At 41.4% G+C, this 25,320-nt stretch overlaps 1 protein-coding gene across 9 annotated transcripts; it reads right to left on the bottom strand.

Moving 5' to 3' along the window:
• Positions 1-555: 555 nt before the first annotated feature.
• Positions 556-24,291, bottom strand: map4k2 (mitogen-activated protein kinase kinase kinase kinase 2). 9 transcript variants are annotated; one of them, XM_040179726.2, is made up of 32 exons: positions 23,905-24,291; positions 19,379-19,436; positions 18,513-18,603; positions 18,337-18,401; positions 17,606-17,661; positions 17,126-17,173; positions 16,962-17,004; positions 16,762-16,834; positions 16,271-16,402; positions 16,122-16,184; positions 15,934-16,015; positions 14,832-14,948; positions 14,635-14,713; positions 11,771-11,829; positions 11,637-11,689; positions 10,693-10,731; positions 10,287-10,320; positions 7,741-7,897; positions 6,884-7,059; positions 6,642-6,683; positions 6,195-6,279; positions 6,001-6,080; positions 5,050-5,110; positions 4,853-4,976; positions 4,697-4,761; positions 4,510-4,613; positions 3,527-3,704; positions 3,381-3,449; positions 3,215-3,301; positions 3,069-3,139; positions 2,903-2,958; positions 556-2,427 (listed from the first exon to the last, which is right to left on the bottom strand). In XM_040179726.2, exons 1-32 carry the CDS (start codon positions 23,995-23,997, stop codon positions 2,340-2,342), a joined length of 2,628 nt encoding a protein of 875 aa, XP_040035660.2. In that variant the 5' UTR covers positions 23,998-24,291; the 3' UTR covers positions 556-2,339. The 9 variants fall into 9 exon arrangements, with proteins under 9 accessions (XP_040035660.2, XP_040035662.2, XP_040035661.2 ...); XM_040179728.2 differs by having other exon boundaries at positions 4,697-4,755; XM_040179727.2 differs by having other exon boundaries at positions 11,637-11,686.
• Between the last annotated feature and the right edge of the window lie 1,029 nt (positions 24,292-25,320).

Genomic DNA, 25,320 nt, shown 5'->3' with positions numbered 1-25,320 from the left:
GGGTCATCTCCCAATTACAAGCGTAACATAATGTCAACAATAAAAAGAGGAAATAATATTTACCTTGAACTGAAGCTTGAAATAAGAACATCTCATTTCAAACAATGTAATACTTATAGATCGTTTATTCTAATGAAGTACTGCTTCATTCAGTAACTTTATTGAACGTATATTCAGTGAATTGTAAGTCGTAAGTAAAGCGTATAGTGTGTCACTAACAAACCGCCGAGCCTAGAAAAGGTTTCAGTTCCCTGCAAATATCTAAGCAAAGAACACAAGTATTTCCTGAAAGTAGTTTTTTGTGTGTTTGTGGCCTCAAATATACTTTTGAGTTCTTGACAGCAAAACATATGGAGTAAATATTACATTTACAAAGGCTTGTAAAACTACTCTTACATGTAATTCTCAAAGTACATATAATAAAGATCATGAGACTTTTTTCTGTTTGGAAATGGTAAATAAAGATTTCAGCGTGACTGTATTCTGACAGTTGACTAAACCTCTGTTGAGGCTGCAAGTAAATCTTTGTAAAGACAATGAAACATATTCCTAAGCTTGAAGGGATATTAAAACCTTTATTGTGAATTTCACAACCCTTCCATACTGTAAAGGCATACAGTATTGTGATCTACTATATAAACAATATCTTAAAAAAGCCAGAGGCATATTATGTCTTTCAAGTATCTCTCTGTGAAAGGTGAGTGTTACTTGTACAGCTCCCTTTTCATAAATAACACGATCATTACACACAAAACTATGTAGTGGAATTTACATTTTAGTCACACTAGGACACTTGAATAGCTTTCCTTTTCTCTGGCATATGATGTGATCAACTGTACATTTATGTTTAAGTTGAATTAATAATAAAGCAAAGGGAGAACACAGTGGGTTGGCTCTAAAGGGTAACTGAAGGCAACAAAAGGACCCGTCAAGTTCACAAATAAGGCTCTCAACATGGCGGCACATTCACTTAAAAACATTTAAATGGGATTTGGCAGACACTCTTTGTAATATTAAAACTAAGAATCACAATGTGTTTCATGGTGAGCAGTATGGAATCCTCTTTTAAACTAGCTTCTACTGTATTGTGTATTGTATTTTCTCTTAATACTTTAAGATGGATGGGTATCTGCTACTACTGTACAGGCGACTCCCAAAGAACCTGAACACCACTCGAGTTCCATTTAAAAATAAACCACATTATGCAGGTAAAAACATCTCATATGTACGGTTCCCTTAGTGCTCCTTCGGCTTGCTACGGAGAGGGATTAGGGCCACATCTGAAATATATATATTTGAGTTCTGAGTTGAAAGACTTTAGTAATATAATTATTTAGGAAGACTGTGGCTCAGTGGCAAAGCAGGGTGAAATACGCTTATTTAATAAATACTAAATACTTGATGTTTGCAAAGATTTGTATCAGATGTGATGTTCATCTCCCTTCATCACAGACAATGCGTAATGGCACACCATCCACTGCCTGTTAAGTGACTACTGTTTTCTATGATCGTTGTGGGATATATTTAATCCACTAAATGGGGTATTATAATTCTCACTATAAACTGAGGACAGCAGACCAAAAAAGGCAAATTCTCTATATGGTCCATCGTATATCAGGTAACAGGATCAGGATCCCCACTTTCAACTCCAATTAACCTTTCACATGTGGCCCACCCAGTCTTCCGTAGCTCCTTGATGCTGCATTCCAGTCATATCAGATGGAATGAAGAGTAGAAGACCGATTTCTATGTTTACAACTTTGGAGCATTTACATCATTTCACAACTTTCTTACTTTAGCTCAAACTTTGTTTTACTTTCTCCACAGGGCATCTTTGTGGCTTTCGTGAGATCACTTTAATGAGATTTTAAGGTAGATTCGTGTGATTGATTGACAGACAGCCTCAGCCTATCACAAACTCCCGGTTCCAGTGACTGAGAAAGCGACAGCAAACGAAGGAAGGCTTCAAAACAACGGTTCACAAACGTTTGGGTTCTGTTACAGATATTATTTCCAGTTTTTCTACAGTCTGACCGAAGTACATCTCAATATTAGGAATGGAAATGTGCTCCACGAGCAATCTCATTGGGATTCAACCTAGGAAGAGAAAAGTTGTTTTAACATGAAAACAATGGCTTCTGCAGTTTGAATCTGTCAACGTTAGAAACACGTCTCTTGTCCTGGACCACTGACAGTTTGAGTCTGGATAGGTCACTGAATTCGTAACGCGCACAGAGTCGGGGCTGGTTTCTGCTGCAGCTTGGTTCCTCCACCACAGGGAAATAGATCCGCATTAGTCGTCAGTGGGACTTTTGAAAAGGTTGACCAGTGGTTCTCCATCAGTAACTGCTTTCATGTCCGGTCAGGATGTACAGATTGCTGAGTGCCGAGGGGTCATCTGTAGGTGTGCTCTGAAGGATGATGTCCCTGTAAGAAGTCAATGAACCAACAAACGTTATTTTATGCTAGCATACAGTACCTACATCTCTGATTTGAGGGCATAAAAAAATGATACATCTCACAATGTTACTTTTAAAAGAGAAGCGAACACATGCTTTCTGGAATTACCATCAAGAAGTCTTAATTACAACAGTAAAGTTGTCTGTCCAAGACGTTATGAGCTTATCCTCACCCTTTGCGTTTATGGGTAAGAGAAGACAAACAGATTGGATGCACCAAAATGTTCTCCAACTAAGAAAATGTTAAACTGAAATACCAATTTTTTTTTAAGCCTGAGAGTTTATTCATATCAATTACTACAACTTTAATTCTCCCGTTGAATGTACCTTACTAAAGCTGGGTTAGGCAGTTTTTTTATTCTCAGCTTCATTGGGCAGAAAACTCCATGAGCCAAAATGACTAGTATTGTTTGAGTGAAGAAGTGTATAGTCAGAAAAATAACCTGTTTGTCCCCAAGACTTGGAATGCTCGACTCTGATCTGTAATTTCTTGAGTCACCTGCAGATAAAAAATTACATTATTATAGGAATGCATAACAAACAGAGCGGTGGTGTACTAAAGGTACCAGGACATCCGCTCAGCACGATGCAAATCTTGAAGCTAATCACCTCATTTGAATGAAAATTCATCCCTTTGAGCCCATGCTTCCAGAAAGCCAGCACACTATCCTGCAAGCAGACTGATAGAATACTTGACATTAGCCAGCTGCCAGCAGCACACATCCCTCACAGTGTTTATCACATGATTTTTCTACCTAGAGTTTCGATGGGGAAGTCGAAGAGCATTTCAGCGGCTAGCTCTTTGGTTGGAAGCCCTTGCAGGTTTACGATCTTCACAGTTCCTGTCCATTGAGATGCGCTACGTTAGACCGGGCATGAAAGATGGCAGGTGAATTTGGAACATGTGTTGAGATCACTCACGTTCTAATGCGATGAGAACAGTGTCTCTGTCCATCTGGGTAACCTGCACTGCCCCGAGGGCTCCGCTGTCTGCAGACCAAACAAGAGAGTTGAGTGGAAGCTTAAAGCTGGGCCCTGGAGAAGAAGGAGGAAACAGTCCACCCTACCTGGTGCTGAAATGGTCGCGCTGTTCAGCTCTATAATATCAAACTTGAGTTGCTCGCTGATTGGTTGCTTTTCGTTGCTGAAGTATCTCACCCCGACGCACAGCTGAGGGAACTCGTCTGACACCGAAACCAGCAGCTCAAATATGGGCAGAGAGTCCGGCAGCCTCATCGCAATGTGCTGCAGGGGGCAAACACATGGCAACACAAAGAGGAGGAGGCAGTTGACATCGTACTACAAATGGATTCATTTGGGGATTTGAAAGCAGGAAAGGGTGACACAACAGCACAGGCAGTCAATGTCTGACCAGGATTCTTTACTGAAACAATTAACAAAACACAGCAAACTGTGCCTGAAAATGAACAGAAGGAAGAAAGGAGTTTCCATTGTAATATGGTCAGACCATATATGTAGTCATGGTGATATGTGACCCATTGGTTTGTGGACTGATGTTATGATGCCTAGAATTAGGCGATTTCCACATCACCATCTTGGATTACGGCCATCGCCATGTTGTTTTTTTTCACCATATTTAGAATGTAGTGACAGCTCACTTTTAATCATAGTAAGGCTGCCCTAAAAATACTCAGCTTTATTGTCTATTTCAGATTGTCTAAATTGAAACCATAAACTAATGTTTACAAAGGGAGAAGAAGAGTCAGACAGAAGACACTTCATCATCACTTCACGCATCATCTTTACTCGGCTGAACCTGAGGTTGCTGCCTAGACAGGACAGAGCGAGGCAAGCTGGTTAGCATGTCATTTCAGTAGATACCTCTGCAACACAATACATAGATGTGTTTGACATAACACTGTAACCTCTTCACATCCTGTTGATCTTGTTCTTTCTGGTCGCAATAAACACATGGCCCTTTTAAAACACAAACATTGCCAGAGCTGATATTTACTATAAAACCCTTGCAACAAGCCCTGTATCAAAAACACATAAAGCACGATATTATTTTTAAGATACCTTTACAAACCTTTAGTTGCATGAACTTCTGCAGGGGCTCATACCACAGAAGAAGGACTAGGCCCGATGGAACAGCCCCACATAGAAAGGTGCTGTCTGTGTACGGGTTTCGTGCTGAGAGAGATACAGTAGAAAGGTTGGGAGCGTGTTGCTGTATAAACACACAGAGCGTGCAGAGGGAAGTGTTCTTCACCTACCTACACTACATCTCCTGCAGCCTTTAGTGTCGGGGATCTTCACAGACGTGGCAAACTTTCTGTGACTTCAGAGAGAATATTAGTAAGAGCATATTAAGTCACATAATTAAAGTATCATTGAGTGACCACAGCTGTGCACCGGATGTCAAGTCCCACCTGGAGCTGATCCTCTCGGTGAAGCGGCTGGTGCTGAGCGACAGACTGCCGTGTTTCTTCTGCAGGTGACCTCTCTGTTCGAACAGAGCGGTCAGACTGTGGGAGTAAAGCTGGGAGGACTTCCCTATGGGACAGATACATTCTGTGAGCAAGTGAATCTTTGACAAATCCATGTTTCATCTGAAGAGATTTTCTACCTGATACGGACATCAGCACGTTGTTCATGACATACAGCCATGTGCATCGCTGAGGTAGCAGCTATGGGAAAAAAGAAAAAACGCACAGAACAATCCCTTTGAATTCATCAAACCAAAAAATAGGTAAATTAATATCTCATAACCTATCTTCATGTGAATTACATTCGCGGCAAATTTAAAGTGCGGTTTATATTTTTATTTAATGCGGAATTTAGTGGGAAATAATCAGATTTTACCAGAGTTTGTACGTGCTTGTGGTAGTCAGTTGTTTATCACGATATCTGGATTATTGATTTGATCACGATATAATTTATCCAACCGAGTGAGTTATCGGTCGGCCCCACTTGAAGCATCAGCTGGCTCCCACACAATCATTTCCTGACAGAGAACCGTGTTCGCAGACTTGTTGCTGGCATTTGCACTTAAAGCAAACCAACCCAGTGTGTATTGGAAGCCAACAGAACCACTTCAATGAAAAGGTAAAAAAAGACCCCCGCACTCAACAAGAGGCAGCCCAACACGCTCTATCTGTGCTGTCTGTCCTGCCTGTTTGATTCACCTACATGTACATTTTGTCTTGCTCCGTGTTGCTATTTTTTCTTTTTATGCACATTTGCTTTTACTGTAGGTTTGTACGAACGCTTATTTATGCCTGACACATGCTGCGGCCTGTTATGGTTGCGCTGGATGTGTTGTCGTACACTTTTCTTTCTTTTGCCGAGTAGTTTTGTCTATGCGTTATTTTCCGTTTGTCTATAAATTTTAATAATATTTACTTTTGAGATTGTTTTCTTTTAGGCTGCCTTAGAAACATCTGGACGGGGACAGCAGATGGAAATTAGGCTCTCTGGCTAATAAGTAAATGTACAGTGTAAGATAATTGTGATGACTCAACCCAGTAGAAGAAAATAGGAAATGAATGGTAAATACAGGGATCTGCCCTTTTCTTACCTTCTCTAGTGTGTCTTCGTGAAGTTCATTCAGGTTCAGTGAGTAGATGCCCTCCTCTGCCCCAAGAATAAGGTACTGATCTAAGAAGGAAAAGGGTTTGTTGAGGGGAAAATATTATTACCTTCATCGCGACACAAAGACCAAAATATAAACGTGGAGCAATGATATTGACTTGAGAGACCTTATTGTCGTACCTCTTGTTTTGGGTAAAACCCATGTGACGGCACAGTGGATTCTAAGAGGACAACCGTTGAAGACCTTGGAGAAACACGCTCCCATCTACAGAACCAGCACAACAACTGATTCACCATTGGTCTGACATCGTTAAAGTGATTGATTTCAAAATTACATCCATTGGAACAAAAGCGGCACGTATTATTGTTACATTATTATGTAAAGCATTCAAAGTTACATAGTCTGCGTTACACATTGGCGACTTCGACAACAGCAAGACACAAAATACCCCTTAAGATGCTTATAAACTGAAACAAAAGACACTCAAGTATTTTCTGGAAAGGTGCAGCGATACATCAGCTGGATTATTTGTTCCCCTGCCATGCAAGGAGGCTTATCTTGTTAGTCATCGGGGAGTTGCCATTGGTTAGCTTTTAGCTTTAAATGCTGTTAAATTTCACACTTACATGGACTTGAGGGGTAGGAGGAAGTCCATGACAATCAGCCCTCTAAAATGTCAAAGGTTACACATAACAAAACACAAGGGATGATAAAACCTATACATCAAACAGACAATCGACACGTTGTGTGGTGGTTGCATGATTCGTCACCATTAGACAGACATTAGGAAGTTATTATGTTAGCAAATCACACAAGCTCAGTGAGGTTTCCGACTAATATGAGAGACAGATGTTTGGCTTTAACTCACAGCGTCCTCTGCCTTTTTCCTCAGTGTGCTCCATTCGGGTGAGAGTGGCGTCTCTCTTTTCGTAGAGCAAACGGTGGCAACCTTCTTCTTCTCTGCCGCTGCAGCGCCCCCCTCCGGCGGGCACGGGCCGCTGCAGCGCTCACTGATGTCGTGTGTGGCCGAGCACCTGGCCAACCCTCGGAGAGAGCAAGGGGAAGGGATTGTTATTTTAGAGCTAGATATCTGTAACCAATACTTGCAACTGCTCCTAAATCAAGGGCCATAGCGGTCAGCTGGTAATGCTGATGTCAAATTGTGCCCTCTTACTGTTGGGGCGGAATTTTTCACTGTTACCGCGCTGTTGTGTGAGCGCAGTGCATAGTGGCTGCAATAAGCTAGCCAGCGTGATACCCAAACAGCTGAAGCAGAAAGAAAGTACAAAATGAAGTACTCTAATGAAGTACTAACGATACCACCACCTTTTGAATTGATGCCAAATAAATTCAAAAGGTGGTGGTATCGTTAGTGGCAACGTCAATTTTAAAAGGTTACCCAGCCCTACTTTTGACTTAACGTTAGTCCTCGCTTTAGTCCTTTTTGGTGGCACCTATCACGCTTGTGGTATTTACCTGGTCGCCAGAGAAAGTGGGCTATTAGATTCACTATCAATACACCTCATTTGCTGATATTGAGTTATCAGACATCAAAGAAACCATCGGTGGCCTCACACTTGCTTGTGGTCTTGGGTCACACAGCCTTGAATAAAGTCAAACAAACAGCTGACGCCCAGCTAACCACAAAGCAGTTTTTTTGTAGTAACTGAAAAGCCAACAGTAGATCAATTATGAGCTTTGATGGGGTCTAGTGGCGTGTTGTACCTGTTGTTGAGGTGGGGTCAGCAATGACGGCAGCGTCAGGGCCCAGTGTGCAGCTGGGTCTCATTGTCAGGTCGCTGTCCTCGGTGTTTGGTATTAAAGACCTAAAGGCCGGCAGAGATGCAGTGGACGGACTGAATAAACCGCTCTTCCTACCTCCCTGAAAAAAGAATAACAAAAGACATGAATAACTTTGAAGAGACAATGGGGTCAACTTGTTGTCTAGCCATGCAAGTCAATTGCATACTGCACACTAATCCTATGAAGTGTATAACATGTAACATATGACATTGTAATGCTGATAGGTGTAGCAGATCCACCTCAACTTTGCATTGATCCTACCTAACTCTCAGGATAACTTTCTGCATCATCAATATGCAATCTTTGTTTGCTAAAAAAGGCATAGCCATAGTGATGGCATCGCCAATATATTGGTCTATCCCCCCCAAAGCTCCAGAGACAAGAAACATTCATAAATGTTCAAATATGTTTGATGACATGTAATGTTTAGCTGACCCCTTGTCATCTGAGGGACACGATACACAGCTGCTGAACTGAATGTGTCTCCCATCGAACCTTTGCCAAAGAAGCTTATCAACTAGTTGTTAGACTGTGTGCATCTTACTCATACAAATCACATGTTTAATAGAACTTGCCCTCAGAACTCTTCCTCTGCCAAACATCTTACTCATAAAAATCCCCATAGTCCCACAGACTGACAAACCCCTCTCTGTACATGTCTGTATTAATTCATTATGACTCTGTTGACTGTATTTATTTATTGTCTTGATGCATATACAACTCTGGCTAGGATGCTTTCGGTACGGATTCCGGAGCAAGTGCTTGATTGTGTACTGTTCGGCTTGGCCCTTCTGGGCAGAAGTCTATTAAAGATCTAAAGACAAAATTCTCTTTGGGTCCCCTTTATTCGGTCAAATTGCCACCACATGGCTCAGTGGTAGAACATGGTAGTCCTTCAAACAAAGGGTCTGCAGTTTGATCCACAGCTCCGCTAGTGTCCACACCTCATTCCATTCAATGAGAAGGTGTGACCGCACTTTTAATTGGTACTGTATAAACTCTAAAATAATATTTTTTTATTCCTAAAATAAGTACATATTACCTCACTTTTCCATTTCCACCTTTTGCAATTACATTTTAATTACTTAATATCTATGCAACTCACAAGTTTAAACAACATATTTCCCGACATGCGACAGCAAGAACTTGGAGGGTGCCAGATGAGATTGAATTCCAGAATCAGATCACAGCTGAATTTGTGGATAATAATAAAATGTTGATTGGATAAAACTGCATTTAATAACAGGTGCTACAAATGAAGACCTGCATGAGTCATTGGATGAAATGAGACTCATGATCTAGAATAATAAAGTGGCTTTAGACATGATGTTAGCTGGAAACGGTAGCTTCTGCAAAATGTTTGGATCTGTTTGTTGTGCGATCATCTCAACAACACAACACAGCTCCCGGTGGCTTGGTGACCAGAGCACCAGCCCCACTGACAGCTTGAACCAGCAGCTAGCTGACGACTAATGCGACGACAACCCTCTCACCAACGGGTTTGTCAGTATTTTTTCACAATGGAAAAGTGCATTCTTGTCTACGTTAACCCTTCTTGTGTTACAGTCATGATCTAGTCCACTACGGATGAAGCTGCATCTCCTGCATCCCTGGATTCCTGCAGGGATTAGTCGATACTGCGCTTCGTGAGACTAATACTGTATACAGGGAAATCGGTAGCGAGTAGATGATGAGTAGATGACTGTTGACGGATGTGACTGTATGATAATTTTTCAGTCCTTGAGAGTTGCTCACAGTGAACTGTGAGCAAGGAGGGACCTCATTTATCTTTTCTTTTACTCACTCAAGTCTTTCTTTTACAAATACAAAGACTGTGTCTCTTTGACTTGAGTATTTTAACCTTCAGCACTTCAGTTATCAGCCACACTCAATTAAACATTAAAATAATTGAGTGAAGCCTTACATGAAGTAATAGCCAGATTTTATTTTTTTAGTAGAATTGGGAAATATACACGAGTTTCAACACTCCACTGCAAGTCAAAACTAGCCGCCGGAGTAGCTGGTAGCAATGAGTCGTGGTTCTAGACCTCTCCAAGATGTGAAGAAACAGGGGGACTAAATGTGGACTGTGGTTGTCCGTAACTGGTTACCACAGTCTTCTCACACGGCCCAAATGTGTGGAATCCACCAAAGGCCGGAACCCGGGTTTATAATTATTATAAACTTTATAATCGGTGACATTAGAATGTTTGAAGCAGGAAATTTCGAGGAAGTTAAATGCCACAAATTTACAATTTTTGTTTCCTATACCTTTAATGGGAGCATTTTGTCGTCCGATTCATGGATAAAATATGTGTTTTATCTCTTCTATCGAGTCATCTTGCTGTTGTAGTAAGTATAATTTGGAATTTTTGTTGTGTAAACATACACAAACCCATGGAAAGAACCGGTATGCAGTGTGCAATTGGACCACAGCTTCATTGTAGAGTTGTGTAGTTAGCACTTACATCAGTAGATGGCGTCCTTTTAATGGTTAAACTTCTGAAAGACAAAAAGAAGAGGATGTCATGATCAGGCTCCATGAAAACAATCAAATCAAGCGTCATAGCAACAAGCTGGAGAACAAATGCAGATGCTGAAGATGCTATGGGTTGGTTAACACACACACATACAGCTTTACAAAACACCACAAAAAAAAGACAGACAAAAGCTCAAAAAGCTGAGGACTTTTTGGAATAGGATTAGTGGAGCGGGAACATAAACCCACTGATTATGTCAAAGTAGTTTGGCATTAGCTTTTATTCAAATCATAAAAACGATCATAAGAAACAAGTTGATTCGTAGGTGAATTCACGGGAGGTGGGAGGGGGGCACTGCTGTTAGGAGAGGCTGGAGTTGATGGATGTGGCCTACCTCAGCTGCAGAGCTTGCTCCACACATTCCAACAGGCTCCTGCAACAGGAAGACCTGGTGTTTATCTGACTACGGGGCTGAACGGTCCACAACAATGAGGGGGAAGGAACCAGAGGTCCAATTCTAGTCCAAGGATATTAGGACTGAGGCTCAGACTGCTGATGTTTTGTGCCACACTCAAGGATACACATTTAATTGTATTTTATCAGTTAAATATGGAAGCTGTGAGCACCACAAATGTATGTGGATATATCGGTTTACAGGAAATGATTTGCTTAGCGATAGCATTGAATAGTTGTGTTTGGATCTTCACTGAATGGAATGTTTTGTGTAGAACCTCTCTGGCTCTTTCCTTTGGACTCCAGTATGGAAATGCTTTTAATGTTTGGCTCTCCATTTGGTAGAAACCGTTTCGTGTGACCGCATAGAATCTCAAGAGGTGAGTTCCATATACAGTTTAGTGCAAACTATTCCTTTAAAATCAGTATTGACCTTTTGATCCCATGACCCACAATGGCAAGTTGATCTGATATTAAAGTTTTAGACTTCTAGTAGCCAACATAGCCGAAAGGAGCAGCTGAAGAAGATCACTTCTTTCTAACTCCACACCTCCATGTTTATTTACTTCTCAAACATGTTCTCTTTGGACCAAATTGACACCATGACAAATGTGACATCATACTTCAAACAGCTTCCTCTGGGGACAATTTCAGTTTAGTGCTACATTTTTCATTTGAGCAGTAATACCTGGAGCCACTTTGAGATGTCAAATCAGTTGAGTTACCCTTTAAATATCCAAATGAACACAGTTTTTCGACTGTTTTACTGATTGCTTCAAAGACAGCAGCCTCACCACCTCTGACATCCGAACACCTTAAGACCATAATGTTACAGATTCAGAATGAAAGTAGACTCTTAAGAATAAAAAACAGAAGGAGGCTTACGGTGAGTTGTCTTCGTCTCCAGACAGACTCCAGTCATCATCATAGGAGCCCTGCTGAAGGGCGGGAAGCAGATTTCATGGTCGTTTTTATGTATACCATCAGCATACATCTCACAAAAAAAAAGATTTGCTCACCAAACCAGGATATGGCTCAGTGACTTTCCTCAGTGGAGGCCCAAACTTCACCTGGTCGACTGCAAAGAGAACATGCTGGGAATGAAGCCAGTGTTGAGCAGTATTCACACAGAACCCGACTGGCTACCACACAACCCCGGGCCTTTCATGCACTATTGCCTTGGCAAAACTAAGGCTACTCAATGAGTACGTCACACAGCTTCACACAGAATGCACCACACATGCTCCCCAGGTCAATACTGAGCCGGCACCGGGGCAGACCTGCTGACCCAAAACTACCGCCAAGCAATGTGGATTACATGACACTAACATATTGGACAATTATAATGTGACAGTTTAAATTTGATTCAGTGCACTAAAATGGTTTGCTGCTATGGTAAAAATAACCTTGTGGTGGTTAATGTCGTTATCGTGTACAGGAGGTTACACAGATCTTCGCGAACTAATCCGTGTTACTATTCTTACAACCATGACTCATAACATACAATATGCTATTTACTTTACAGAAGGAAACAAACTAAAAGCGGAATAAACAGCACATCTGCCCTGACATGCAAGCTAACAAAAAACATTGACATTTTTTTCCAAAATACCAATGTCTTGTTGCATGGTTGAATTATGAGACAATGGACCACGAGGCAAAGGCTAGCAAAAAGCCCAACCACCTCTTAGAGACACACACGTCAAGGTGGTTTGGCCTCTTTTAGTAGCGGTTTTGTGTCTCTTGTAGTAATTTCTAGATGTTGTTTTGTATAAGCACTCAGATTTACCAGATCAAAAAATCTCTACAATAAATAATCTCTTGAAATCGTTATTGGAGACTACGTTACAGTTTATTTAATGTAACCAGAAATCATGCAATAATATGATATTCTAATGTGCAGTCTGGTTTAGCACATGTGTGCTTTTCGGAGGACTGAACCCTCCATGCACTTGCCTCTAGCCGCACAGATCCACATGCAGCTGTCGTTAAAGCATCTGAACTTTGGATTTGAATGATCCACTTCTGTTTCTCTGATGCTTGACAGAAACGTGGTTAACAGGAAGAAGCAGATCTTCATGTGGGTAAAGAGAACACGCACAGCAAAGGATGGGGGAACAAGTGAACCGGATAGAGGAAGTAGTCTTCTTGTCTCGGCTCCCTTACTGTATCTCTCACGGTGTATTTCTGAATGCCTGCATTAATAGATGACACGTTTATCATTGTTTTAAAGTTCATAACTCCATACTAGAAGTCCTTACTTTCCTTGCTGTTGAGAAGCGGATCACCCTCTGGACGGTGCTTTAAGTTCTTTTCACTATGGTGATGCCTTGTTGTGGCACTGCTATTTGCTATTTATTGTTGCCTGCAGTGTGGCTTTGCCTTTGTCTTTGTTTTATCAGGCGAAATTTTAACAGCTTTGGTCACGCCAAAACACTAATTTGCCATATATTTTTTATTACCAAACTAATACCATTCCCACAAAAAGTGCGGCTGAATCTAAAAACTGGCACTAGCGTGTCATCAAAACACCAGGCCACTGTAAGGGACACCCAAACACACAAGCGCTGGCATTGTAGAAGACTCTTGAGTCTTAAACTAAAGTCTGCTGCTGCGCTTCAGATACGCTACTGTTTCAATACCATATTTATCCAAACATGTTTGTTTTTTTACAAAACTACTTTCATCATTTCACAAATTAAACCGCACTTGTGAAGATGTAAGTGTCTAAACTCTAAACAGCTGTAAAAGACGTTCCGCTATATAAAATACAAATTGTTTAAAGGTGATTGCAAATCTGTAGTAATTATCGGCAGTCGTAGTCACACTACCGTTAGTTACAGTACAGTAGTAACAGTGTGGGTCTTCAAAACCTGTATTGGTCAAACGGTTTGTGGCTTGAGCGTCTATGAATAGCACGCTGTTTGTCGGGGAAGTTGAGGTCAGGTTGATCTATGATTTGGTACTGAGCAGAGTGTGAAGACAGACGGTCGCCCCAGAAGCCATTACAGCACAACAAGACTACTGGCACCCGCAGCGCTATGAAGTCAGTGCAGTCAGCGCATAGAAGCACCAGTGTCTGTCACACACCACTGGCATGTTCTCAGTGCCATCCTCTGACGCAGCCTTCGGCCCACATGTATGGACGGGTTACAGGACGATGCCGGTCGTCAGCAGGCTGACTGAGAGCCTTTTGTCCTCATTCATATTATGGAGATTGCAACGCTGAATCCTGGGGGTCACGGTGGACAATAAAGCCCCTCTTCAGCAAGTACAACCGACACACAGTGTATTTTATACATGCATGCATGCATAGACTGATTGAAACAAGGTATTACTGTGCGATGTTTAAGTTATATATGGATTATATATATTCACACGCACAAGACGCAGAGCTCCATAAAGACTGGCTGCCGATAATATATGTCTGGCGTTTAGATGTCAAACGCTTACAGCAATAATGTTAGTGTTCTCTTGTGCTGTTGTTGACATTAATATAATGATAATACAATCCTAAAAACAATATAGACTACCATACATGCACATGAAGTAACACGAGATGAGTTGTAGTAATGATTCAGCATTTTGGGAAATGCTCATGTTCAGTTTCTTTCCTAATATGGTTGCCAGCTGTGTGTTTTACACAATTGGAGTCAGCATGTTATTAGCTTAGCTAACGGGCATCAACATGCTAACATTTTCACAGTGATAATTTGATGATCAGCGGGTATAATGTGGACCGTAGTTTTAACATGCTAACAGTACATTAGCTTGACACAGCATTATGGTGTGTGGAAAAAGTTGGTGGAACTGTTGTCTCATTTACACAAACTAAACAACTCAATATTACATAATGTGTGTGTGTGTGTGTGTTTGTCCTCACATTGTTCCTCAGACAGGGTCCTCTCTACAGGCAGGCGTTTCCCTGCTGACTGAATCTTGTCAGGAGCCACTTCCCCAACCTGTCAACAGACCGCTCAGATAAAACAGTCCATCCAGAAGCGTGTTTGTGGGTGAGCACACAGCACACACACGTGTCACACTGCTTTAAAGCCTGAGCCACCTCCTCGCAGCACTGACCTCCAGCTCGTTGTCGTCCATGCTGTGCGTGTGGCTGCTGTGGAGCTCAGGGTTGTTGGCCGTGTCCAGCAGCTCAATGACCAGGTTGCGGGTCAGGAGCTGTGTCACAAACGGATGCTGGAGAAACAAGTTACAGATCGTGACTTTGAGAAATAACAAAGTATGATGCACGGTGATTCGAGATCCACAATGACGGGCCTCCTAAATGTCAGAATTTCAGTCTTTGGAGGAGCATTGTTAGGCTGGTTCCAGACCTCTGAGTCAGCGCTCTGATTCAGGATATATTCATTATTGATCTATTAATATTAATGATGATTCATTGTAGGATCGCTTGATTAATTGTTTTGTCCATAGAACGTCAGAGAAAAGGTAAAAAATGACAGTCACAGTTCCCCAAAGTCTGAGCTGAAAAGAGAAACTGGCATGCCATCAGCTGAAGCCCCCGGCGAAGCATGTGTATTCACAAAACACTGACGTGATCATGGATCAGACTGTACTTTAAGGCGAAAACAGTTAAATTAAAGATATTCTGACTTTCCGTCAGAAATTATCTTCTGCTGTTTATACTTTTGGTTAGTTTAAATAAATAAACTGTATTAAATAAACGGTTTATAAATTAAGAAATAAGAAATCTGTTCACAAAACTTCTTGCTGGGCTAAACAGTTTTTACTCAGTTCTATAACTTTTTTTGAATACAATGTTTTCTTTCTCAATTATATATATATATTTTTGATATTCGCTGCATTATATTTTTCCATTTATGTGTCGCTAAATGAAAAAGGGTAAACCATTGCCAAAAGCTTTGTTAATGTTTTTTTCTTATATGTAGTTTTGTATTATAGGTATTTCAACTGCTTCTGAACGTAGCGGCATCTGAGCGACACACTCTCTTTACATAGCAGTTATTTGCTGCTACGTTAAAGCTCCTAATATTGTATATTGCTCTTTTAAATATGGAATCATGAGGTAAAAGTCACACCTTAGTATCACCCAGTTTGTGTGCGCAATCATGAAGAGAATCAATCTTCTACGGACGTGTATGCATGATTCATGGCTAGAGATGGGTGAATTGTTAATGGGAGGCTATAAAGAGCAACTAACCTGCAGCAGCGTCTCCGCTGAGGGTCGTTTACGGGGGCTTTTAATCAGAGACATCTTCACAAAGCTTTGGAAACCAGCCGACCTGCAGAGAGCGACGGAGTGGGAACAAATGGTCCATCAAGAACATATTGATGTGATTGGAAGACAACTGGTACCCATCCATGGGGACCACAGACGGTTAAACTCACCACTTGCTTTTGTCCTTTAGTCTTGGAGGCTGGAAACTGCTCTTGGACATCAACATCAGCGCCCTGAAAGATTGTTTGAAATGACACAACAGGCGGCAAAGCTGTTAGTAACACAAGAGCTCGTGTCCCTTTGGTGGTGGCTAACCTACCTCATTGGGTGGAGGTCAAACATGGGTGGCTGTAGCTCGGCCAGCTCGATGGCGGTGATGCCGACGGCCCAGATGTCACACAGGTGGTTGTAGCCACCTTTCTTCTCGACGGCAGCCACCTCCGGAGCCATCCTGCATGAAAAGGTACAGAAGAAGAGGAGAGGAACATCTGATAAAACTCTCCTGGAAAGGACATTGGACTTTTATTGATGCCTTAAAATTAACTTACCAACGTTGTCAACCTCTGATATGACACAGTTTGGTTACATGTTAACTTTCTCAATTTACTTGAGATTGGCTGAACTAAGTCTATTTAAAATGTTGACCAATCAGGAAGATTTTTGGGGGGTATTCTGTAGTGGCAGATGAATCGACATTTGATGCGTAAGTGAGTATTTTGGGCAGCAGAACAGTATGTGGGATTGACTAAATATGAAATACTAACCATTTGAGCTATTACCATCGCATTAAAAGAGAATCATCCATCTTACCAGTAGGGAGTCCCGATAAAAGACTTCCTTTTGGCTACGGAGGCACTGATCTCTGCTGCCACTCCGAAGTCAGCTAGAACAGAAGAGACAGGCGGAGTCACATACGAGGCGACTTGCTACGATGCAACATGTACGGCCTAGTTAACAAGTCAAAGAGGTAACGTCAATGTGCACATGTGTGTTTGTGAGTGTCCACTGACCCAGTTTCACATCGCCTCTCTCTGTCAAGAGGATGTTGGCTCCCTGCAGAAAGAGAACACGTACACGTGATCAAAATAGTTTTCACATGATTACTGCCACGTGGTCAATACTGTACTGCAAAAACTCAACAAAGACTTAAAAACAAATGGGAAAGCTGCTGTACCTTTATGTCTCTGTGCATTTTGCCAGTTTCATGCAGGTGGTACAAACCCTGGGAAATGACAAGAAAAAAAATCACCTGCACGTAACCTAATATTAGTTGAAATTATGTACTATAATAAATGGACAGTGACAAACAAATAACTTTCATGAAAAGAAGGCTCAAAAACTTTAAAGGAAAGTTAAACTTCCACAAAAATGTTATAAATAACAATAAATATTGTTAAGCTAGTTAGTTTTTAATTCAGATCTTGTTGTTGATTATCCAATGAGAGCAGAAGGTCTCTCGCAAACCAAACAACAAACCGTCTCGCTGGCCCCGTGTGGCTGCAGCAGCCTTTACCTCTACAGTATGTGTAAGCGTCTGGCGAGGTTAAACACTAATTAGCTCTGCGGTGGCTTGCAGTCACTCGGTCAGCAGAGCGTCTGAAGCCATTTGATGATGCCAGAGCAACAAGCTGCCTCTCCCATTAAAAAAGCTTACCTGGAGGGTTTCTCTGCACACATACGCTATCTGCTTCTCCTTCAGAGGGCCCGTCACTGAGGACAACAGCTTGATTAACGGCTCATAGAGAAGGGAAAAAGAGAACGAGCCTGCGGGTACATTTCTACAAATAGAGAAGTAGCTTTTCGGAGCCCATCGTCCTTCCACATCCTGTGTACAGTAATTATACAAATGTCTCAAGATGAACCCGGTAATTACAGTCTGACAGTTTGGGGGAACGTGAATTTCCAGATTTAGATGAGAAGATTCATTTCCAGCTCATGTTCAGATTAACATAGCGTATAGATGTAAATATCATATTGTTTTAGAAGGTTTCACAAATGGAAATGTAGTAACACATTGATGGAGTATTTTCTTTTTGACAAAGCTTGACAAAGCAGTTAACCATTGTACGAATATATACGGGGGACTCAGACTTTGATATACACTTCAGTCCTGCCTTAATGAAATAAACACTATGCATGCAACAAACACAAGCACATGGTAAATTCACTTAAGCAAAAGGCATGAGCCGCTTTCCTCGGCCTGCTGTTGGCTTGTACTCAGGCCTTCGTTGGTTGGGCAGACCTCTCTAAAACTGAAACTAGACTGAAGCGTTTCCACTCCTTCAGCCACATAGCATGTGTGCCACGTTATCCCTGTTTTAGTCGAGCAGATAATATTAAGTAATACAAGTGTTCAGAACTCAACAATTATTTGTGTATTTATACCGTGGTAAATATCTTGAAGAGACCCTCCACCGCAGTACTCCATGCAAATCCACAGCTTGGTGTTCCTGGAAAGCACACACACACCTTTTATCTTGGTGTTTGACATGAACGGTTTCTCCAGTGAACTTATTCTCCAGTTTAGGGATTGTGAAGGACGACATCGAAGCATTCAGCACCTGTGGTAGCTGCCGAAGTAGGCCACGATGTTTTTGTGCTTGCATTCCTTCATCATGGTGATCTCCTGCTGGATGGACGTGATGTCATCTCCTGGATAGACAGAAAGTTTAGTCTCCGTTTTCTCTCACAATAGTCTGGTGTTGGTGCTCCTACTAGAGGCACAGTTATAGACAAGTACATGTAGGGTTTGCTTAGTGGCAGACCTGGTATACAAAGCTGAAATAGCATTCACAGACAGGACATATCATGAGAACAAATGTCAATGCTTTTACTCAGATTTTCTCTGCAGCCAGAGCAGACTGGTCTTAAAGAGAACGGTACTATATTGGAGAATTTCAGACAGAGAGTAAATGCAGCTATGTTCAGATGGACAGTATGAGAATTATAGCATATAAACATATTTTAGTAGAAAACAGAAATAAATGTATGAGCCTGAAGATGAGCATGATGTGATCTTTAATATCAGTATATCCATGAATGTACAGATTTCTTTATTTTATTCCTAATTTAGAAATTTGGAGCTAAAAAAGTCCATGTCTTGACTTAAACCTCAGATTTGACTCAGCAGACTGACCGACACTTAAATACCTTCCAGAGTGGACAGAAGTAATGACCACAGGGACCAGTGACTGTACACATATATATTTTTTTTAAATCTAAATGAACAAATTTATAAAATCTAAATGTATAAATGATTTTGGTAACATTAACCATTACGACTTATTGTATGCCACACTATGGTTGATTCAGATCTAAAAGCAAATCTAACAAAGTCTTGTCCTAAGCGGTCAATACAAAACCACGACCTATATCTGAGGTCTTCCAAATAAGCATCTGAGAGAACGTTGTGCCAGGTGAGACAAACCAGGGTCTAGCTTGACAATCTTGATTGCTGCCAGTTCAGACGTCCCGATGTTACGAGCCTGAAGGGACAGGAAAAATAAATAATTAAGAACTTGTACATTATAATAGTACACACAAGTTCTAAGGGGAACATACGTTATTTGTCAGCACAGCAGGGAGTAAAAATATACATTTACCACACATACTGTGATTACAGAGACTTTATTAATCCCCCAGAGGGGAAACTCGTTTGCCTCCAGCCTTTTCGATCCTGATTTTGTCATCCGGGGTAAGGCAGACCCCACAGCAGAGCTCAACGTAGGACACGAAAGATCCCCTGATCAAAAGTTTCTGCTCATGTCAAAATATATATATGACATATACAGTATACTGTATATAACACATATATATATATATATATATATATGACATATAACATATATATATATATGTATATACACATATATGACATGCATGTAACGTGTGTATGTACATTTTCAGATGGAGTTCCTCAAGTTAAGGGCAGCAAGCAACATCTGTGCAGTTGTGAGGATCAGATGTTCTAAGTGTTTGATCTATCACATACAACATTTTTCAAATAAAGAATGTGTTTGAGGTTGGTTTAAGCTCTGCCTAATCCATCAAGATAGGAAACCTGGACATAACACGCAACTGAACTTATCTTTATAATTGATTAGTTCAGTCGGTCGTCTCGCCTTTAACCCTCTAATGATTCCATTGCCTTAGCATGGAAATCAATACAAATAGCATTGGGGAGACAGAGCTTTCCTTCCATTTGTCCCAGACAAGCCTTAGGAGAGTACTGAGAGTTGCGTGCAGTCACAGGCAAGTCGAGGTTTCAATACTGAAGTGAAAACATAGTCGAAGTAATCCTGTAAAAAAGGAAACCCAACCAGTTTGCCCAAGGGTGAAAGGGGTGAACCCATTTGTTTTTCACTGTAGTATGTAAAAGGTGAAGGTGAGTGTTGTCTCCAAGCAGCTATGTGGTGTTTTCAGCATCCTCAATGCTTCCTGGAAACATCAGTCATCCAGATTCAGACGGCGCTAACGTCAGATGGACTGCGTTTTGACTGGAAAGTCACAATAAAATGAGGCAGCCACCAATGGGATGAGCAGCTCGCCTCAACACAACCTGTGGCCCTGCGGCAATCACTTCCTGTTTTCTTTCCTGTTCTGTAGCAGGGCTTCCTGCAACTGCAACGATAGTAGCGTCTCTGACAAGATTTTTACCTCGACAAGCCTGTAATAACAGCTGTTCATTCAAGGTAATATACAAATTTGTAAATAGAAGCTTTACTGTACTTCACTATCAGGCACTCAAATGAGCCATTATGAAATAAAGTCATTTCTTTTAGTAATTTCTTCATAATGAGTCCTCATTTCATGTTGAATACAGAAGCAAAGCATGGGCTATGAATGGCCTCGGAAAGAACATAACTGAAGTGAGAATTAACAAATTATTCATCCCATTTTGGCTCGTCATATGGGAGGAAAAATTCACAAGCAACAAAACACTTACTCAAGGTAGTTTTATAAAGATTTACAAGGTCTGGCATTAACTGCTAAATGTTAGCGATATACATATTTCTATAGTTTGCTAACTGTACGGCTTTCTTGTGTGATTGTTACAATATGTGTGTTGTTTTTTGTGTCCACCTGATGAAAACAAAAACAAATTTGTACTCTGTACTCCTTTTAACGAGACCGAACCTGAACTGTAAGAAAAATGATGAGCTAACTAGTAAGATGCTACTGAGCCCACAGAGCTGAAAGGACCTGCAAAGACAGAAAGTCACTATGAGGGATACCATTCTAATTAGACTGGGTATTCATTATCTCGGGATCTTAATAGTGTGCACCAAGTTTGATGGATGTACATCAAATAGCTGGGGACATATTCGACCAACCGACCAGAGCTGCTATCCATTTATAGTTTGCTTATTAGCCAGCATGAAACAAAACTATACATTGTCTTGTAGAAATATGTTTTTGGTAAAATGAAGGTTTTAAGGTTAAGGTACAGAAATGAACAACAAACAAATATTCTAATCAGAGCCATAAGAGGACATGGGCCAAGATCAAGCCCACTTTACTGTGAAGAATAGCAGTGGAATGAGAATCCGTTAAAACCCCACACACTCACATGCTCAGAGGCTTCCCCCTTGACCACCGCAGTTCCAGTTCCACCAGCAGTGACAGTGGGAGTGACAATGCGCTATTGTGCGTCACTGTACGCAGTTCTGGTCCCATTCACAGCAAACACACGGACTCAAATCTTTGAGACGCTGTGTCAAAGTTAGATGAACATTGCCCAGAGACAGAAGGAACAGCCTTTTGGATTTGAGTTTGAACTGGGTTAAGAGTTTTTGAAGTGAATGACAGCTGGACCAATGGATGATTGACAATGTATGAGGCGGTCCCTTGTTTGATGAATGACTTGGTAGATAATAGAGGGGGAGAGGTTGCAGGGGCTTGAAAGGGTGTAAATTATGAATATGAACAATCTGACAGTGGGACAGCCTGAAGCCCTTAAGAGTCTGGGATTGTGGACATGGACTTGTAGCTCAATCATCTGTGCAGATCCCCTCAGATCTGAAGAGCTTTTTATCATCTGTGGCACGTTGTTTGGGTTTTACCACTCACATCCTTACCCGATTATGTCCAGTCTGTTTTGACCTCATCAACTTGAACTCTATGAGCAGTTCTTTTCAGTGGGAAGTTTCTGATTAAACCTCTGAAGAGGGAAGCATTCAGCAGATAAATAGACAGATGTTCTTCTCAGAAGCAGAGCTTCAAGAGAGGAAGCACTTTTACAAGGTGATAATTTGACAAAGTTGTGTTTATGTTATATTTTCCAAACAAAAAGAATCCAGTGACGCAGTTTAAAGACAAGATTATCTCCCATAAACAACATTGGACTGACGGTGGAGAGGTTTTATTTGTCTTTTATTCATCCACAACTTGTTCTTCTTTGTCAGACCCCAGCGCCTTCATTACCCAAAACCCCACACAACCGCTGATAAGCCTGCAGCAGAGGTAAGCCGCTCACGTCTTTGCTAACCACTCCTCCAGATGAATTCACTCTTCAGACTTGTAGTCTTCCGACCCAACCTGACCCACTGTGCCCACTTGACTGAGAATAGGTGGTGACATGAGGGAAGAGGGTCTTGTCTGCATTACAATGAGCACTACTCAACAACATTATAAAGAAACCTCTGGGATTTGCGTTAAGAGATAACAACTGAAGACATGATCCAAAAAACTTTTCAAGTTGTTTTTTTCAAAAACATAAGTCGGTCATGCCACTCAACAGCTTCCCTTGTAGCCACTGGCGGATAACAGGACAAACCAGAGTGGAGAAAGTAGCATACATGCACTATATGTTACATATCAATTGAACCTGCTCAGACCAGTAAAAGTCCTTGATCTGGGCTGAGTCTGTTTACTGCACGTCATCCAGCTGTATGAAGGCAGAACACTTCCTGTAACCGCTGATTGAAGCTCAGCCCAGAACACAACGTGCAGTTTGGCACGCCTGCCCGCCATGCACGGGCCGCAAAACCATAAACTGGAGACACACTAGAAGAGTTCGAATGAGAAAAAAGACTGGATTTGTAAAGACTTCCATAGCACGTAGATGAAACATTGGTCTTTTTTTTATAAAGCTCCCCTATGATCCTCATCTAGGCTATAAAAAATGAAACAATACTAATCATTGTGTTGCTTCTGCAGGATGCACATGGCACCAAAGCAGTTTGCTCTCACAGGATGTTTGCATCCTGAAGCTCCAATGGTGACGGTTTTCTACTCAATACATAGTCAGATGATATTACAATATAAACTGCAAGAAGCACATTTAACCTTCAGAGAATATACATTTTGTGATATCTAACATTTTAACATCAAGTGCGTCGAGTAGTCAGATACAGTGCAGCATGAAGGATTATTTCCAGAACCATTTATTCAGAATATAATTTTTTGTTGAATAATTTCTTTAAATTTTCCGTCATGTCAATTTGTTTAAGCCCAGTGCGACCTCTGTTTGACATGATGACATTGACATCCGAGAAGCTGGAATATTTGACATTTTTGTGTATTCCATTCTGGAATAGTTAGAAACACCGTGACGTATATCAGTATTGGAATATGAAAAAAAATTAGGGAGATTTGACCAATTTTGCCCACCTGTATGAAAACAACATGAACCTGTGGCGCAACTATTGCAACCGACTGGAGAAACACCTGCCAGTGATTTTTTTCTCCTTCTCACACACACGCACTTTTGTATTTCTTATCCCCTGACTGTTTCCCAGCGATCCCTTTAAACAATAGTAAGGCTCTAAAACATATTTTTGTTATAATGAACATATGTAGCTCAGGCTGTGATCCAACCCCTCACACATTATTATACAATATGTCAGACTTCTCCACCTTGATGACAGGAAGTGAAACTGCACAGAATCCGTGCTGCTGAACTAACGCGTCTGGGGTGAGGGTGGAGGGGGTGGGGGGCATCTTGTTACTCACCTTGAACACATCTCCGTAGGTACCGCATCCAATCCTGTAGACCAGCTCGTAGTCGTCCAAAGGGTCCAGGAACGACACCCCTATCCGGTTCATGTTCGAAGTCTCCTCTGGGTGCCGTGCTGTGCTGGGGGGGTCGGAGGGGGGGGGGGGGTGATGAGCCTGGCGGGATTTTCTAATTAATCATCGCGGCTGGAGGGGTCCGGGGATAAAAGCAGCAGCGGCGAACGCGCTCTGGACGACTCACTAGTTAATGGGAACTAATTGCGCTGAATGGATCCGGCTGGCACGGTGCGCAGCTTCGCTCGGTCTGACGCGCCTCAGGCGTCTGTGTGCAAACGGTCCCGAGCTGCGCTGGAGTGTCATTACGCACGAGCGGAGGCACTGCACAATGCCCCCCCTACTGAAATCCACACAAGCGGTTCCCCTCTACGAGCTATGGAAGCCCGTTTGGGCCAGAAAAAGAAAATTACTGCTGAAAATATAGACGTGATGAAAAAAAATCCTGTAATTCATTATAATTACAAATATTCTTCTAGAAACATTGGCAAAACAAGAGACGTATTTGGAGTTCACAACTCACAGTTTTGGCTATTGCACTTCAGTTAGTCGGTTAAGATCTCTTTAGTCATTCAGTGGTTCTCTGAACTTCCTTCATGCAGAATTACATGTCTATGAAAGTTGTGGGCACATCTCTGGTAAACGTTTAAAGAGGCAGTTTTGTCTTGTGGAGAAACCCAGCTCAACTAATCAACTCAACTAGTTATTAGTTGACTGAGAATTTCCCATGAAATGTCCAGAAGCCACAGGTTACTTTGTTTAGTGCTGTGCTGATTAGCAGATGTTAACATGCTCTGTCGGGGAACATGTTAAAGACGTTTAAGTAAAATATATGACCCTTTTTTTCAGTGTTGAAATGAGACTTGCGTGATGTTCAATTACAAAGTCAGCATTGATCACCTGATCTATTCACTGAATAATTCCAAATGCATGCATGTCTTATTTGAAGTCCAAATATTTAACAAGTATGTTTTAAGCCGCTAAAGTCAGAATTTAATTATTCATTACAAAATATTGAACTGGTACCTTGACTCAAAAAGATGGCGTATTGGAAATGGACTTGTCCATTTCTAATACGACATCCATTAACACTGCTGACGATCTCGTAGACGTATCACTCAATGTCCCAGCAAATGAATCCGTTTCATGTCTTGGTTTAGATATTTTGTATCGTCTGTGCATTGATTTAGACAGAATACACATCTGCTGCCTGCAGTTCCATTAATGTTAAGATTAGCAGGAATCCTGCTGTCACCTGCTAATCACTGCTCAGTGTGCTGCTGCGGTGTCTCATAGGCATCTGATACACACACAGCTTATTTTTTGCCCCAAAGCTCCTTACAAACCAGAGATTATTTG

This window comes from Gasterosteus aculeatus, chromosome 7 (assembly GCF_964276395.1).
Source record: "Gasterosteus aculeatus chromosome 7, fGasAcu3.hap1.1, whole genome shotgun sequence".
Classification (NCBI taxonomy): Eukaryota; Metazoa; Chordata; class Actinopteri; order Perciformes; family Gasterosteidae; genus Gasterosteus; species Gasterosteus aculeatus.
The sequence above is the reverse complement of the archived record's forward strand: the minus strand, read 5'-3'. Positions and strand labels throughout refer to the sequence as shown.

What these genes read in the sequence shown, in the direction of transcription:
- map4k2 (XM_040179726.2), bottom strand. Translation starts at nt 23,997, where the DNA reads ATGAACCGGATAGGGGTGTCGTTCCTGGACCCTTTGGACGACTACGAG. An exon ending in GAGAGGCGATGTGAAACTGG is followed by an intron (nt 16,835 to 16,961) that starts GTCAGTGGACAC and finishes CTTCTGTTCTAG; the next exon opens with CTGACTTCGGAGTGGCAGCA. An exon ending in TTTGACCTCCACCCAATGAG is followed by an intron (nt 16,185 to 16,270) that starts GTAGGTTAGCCA and finishes ACAATCTTTCAG; the next exon opens with GGCGCTGATGTTGATGTCCA.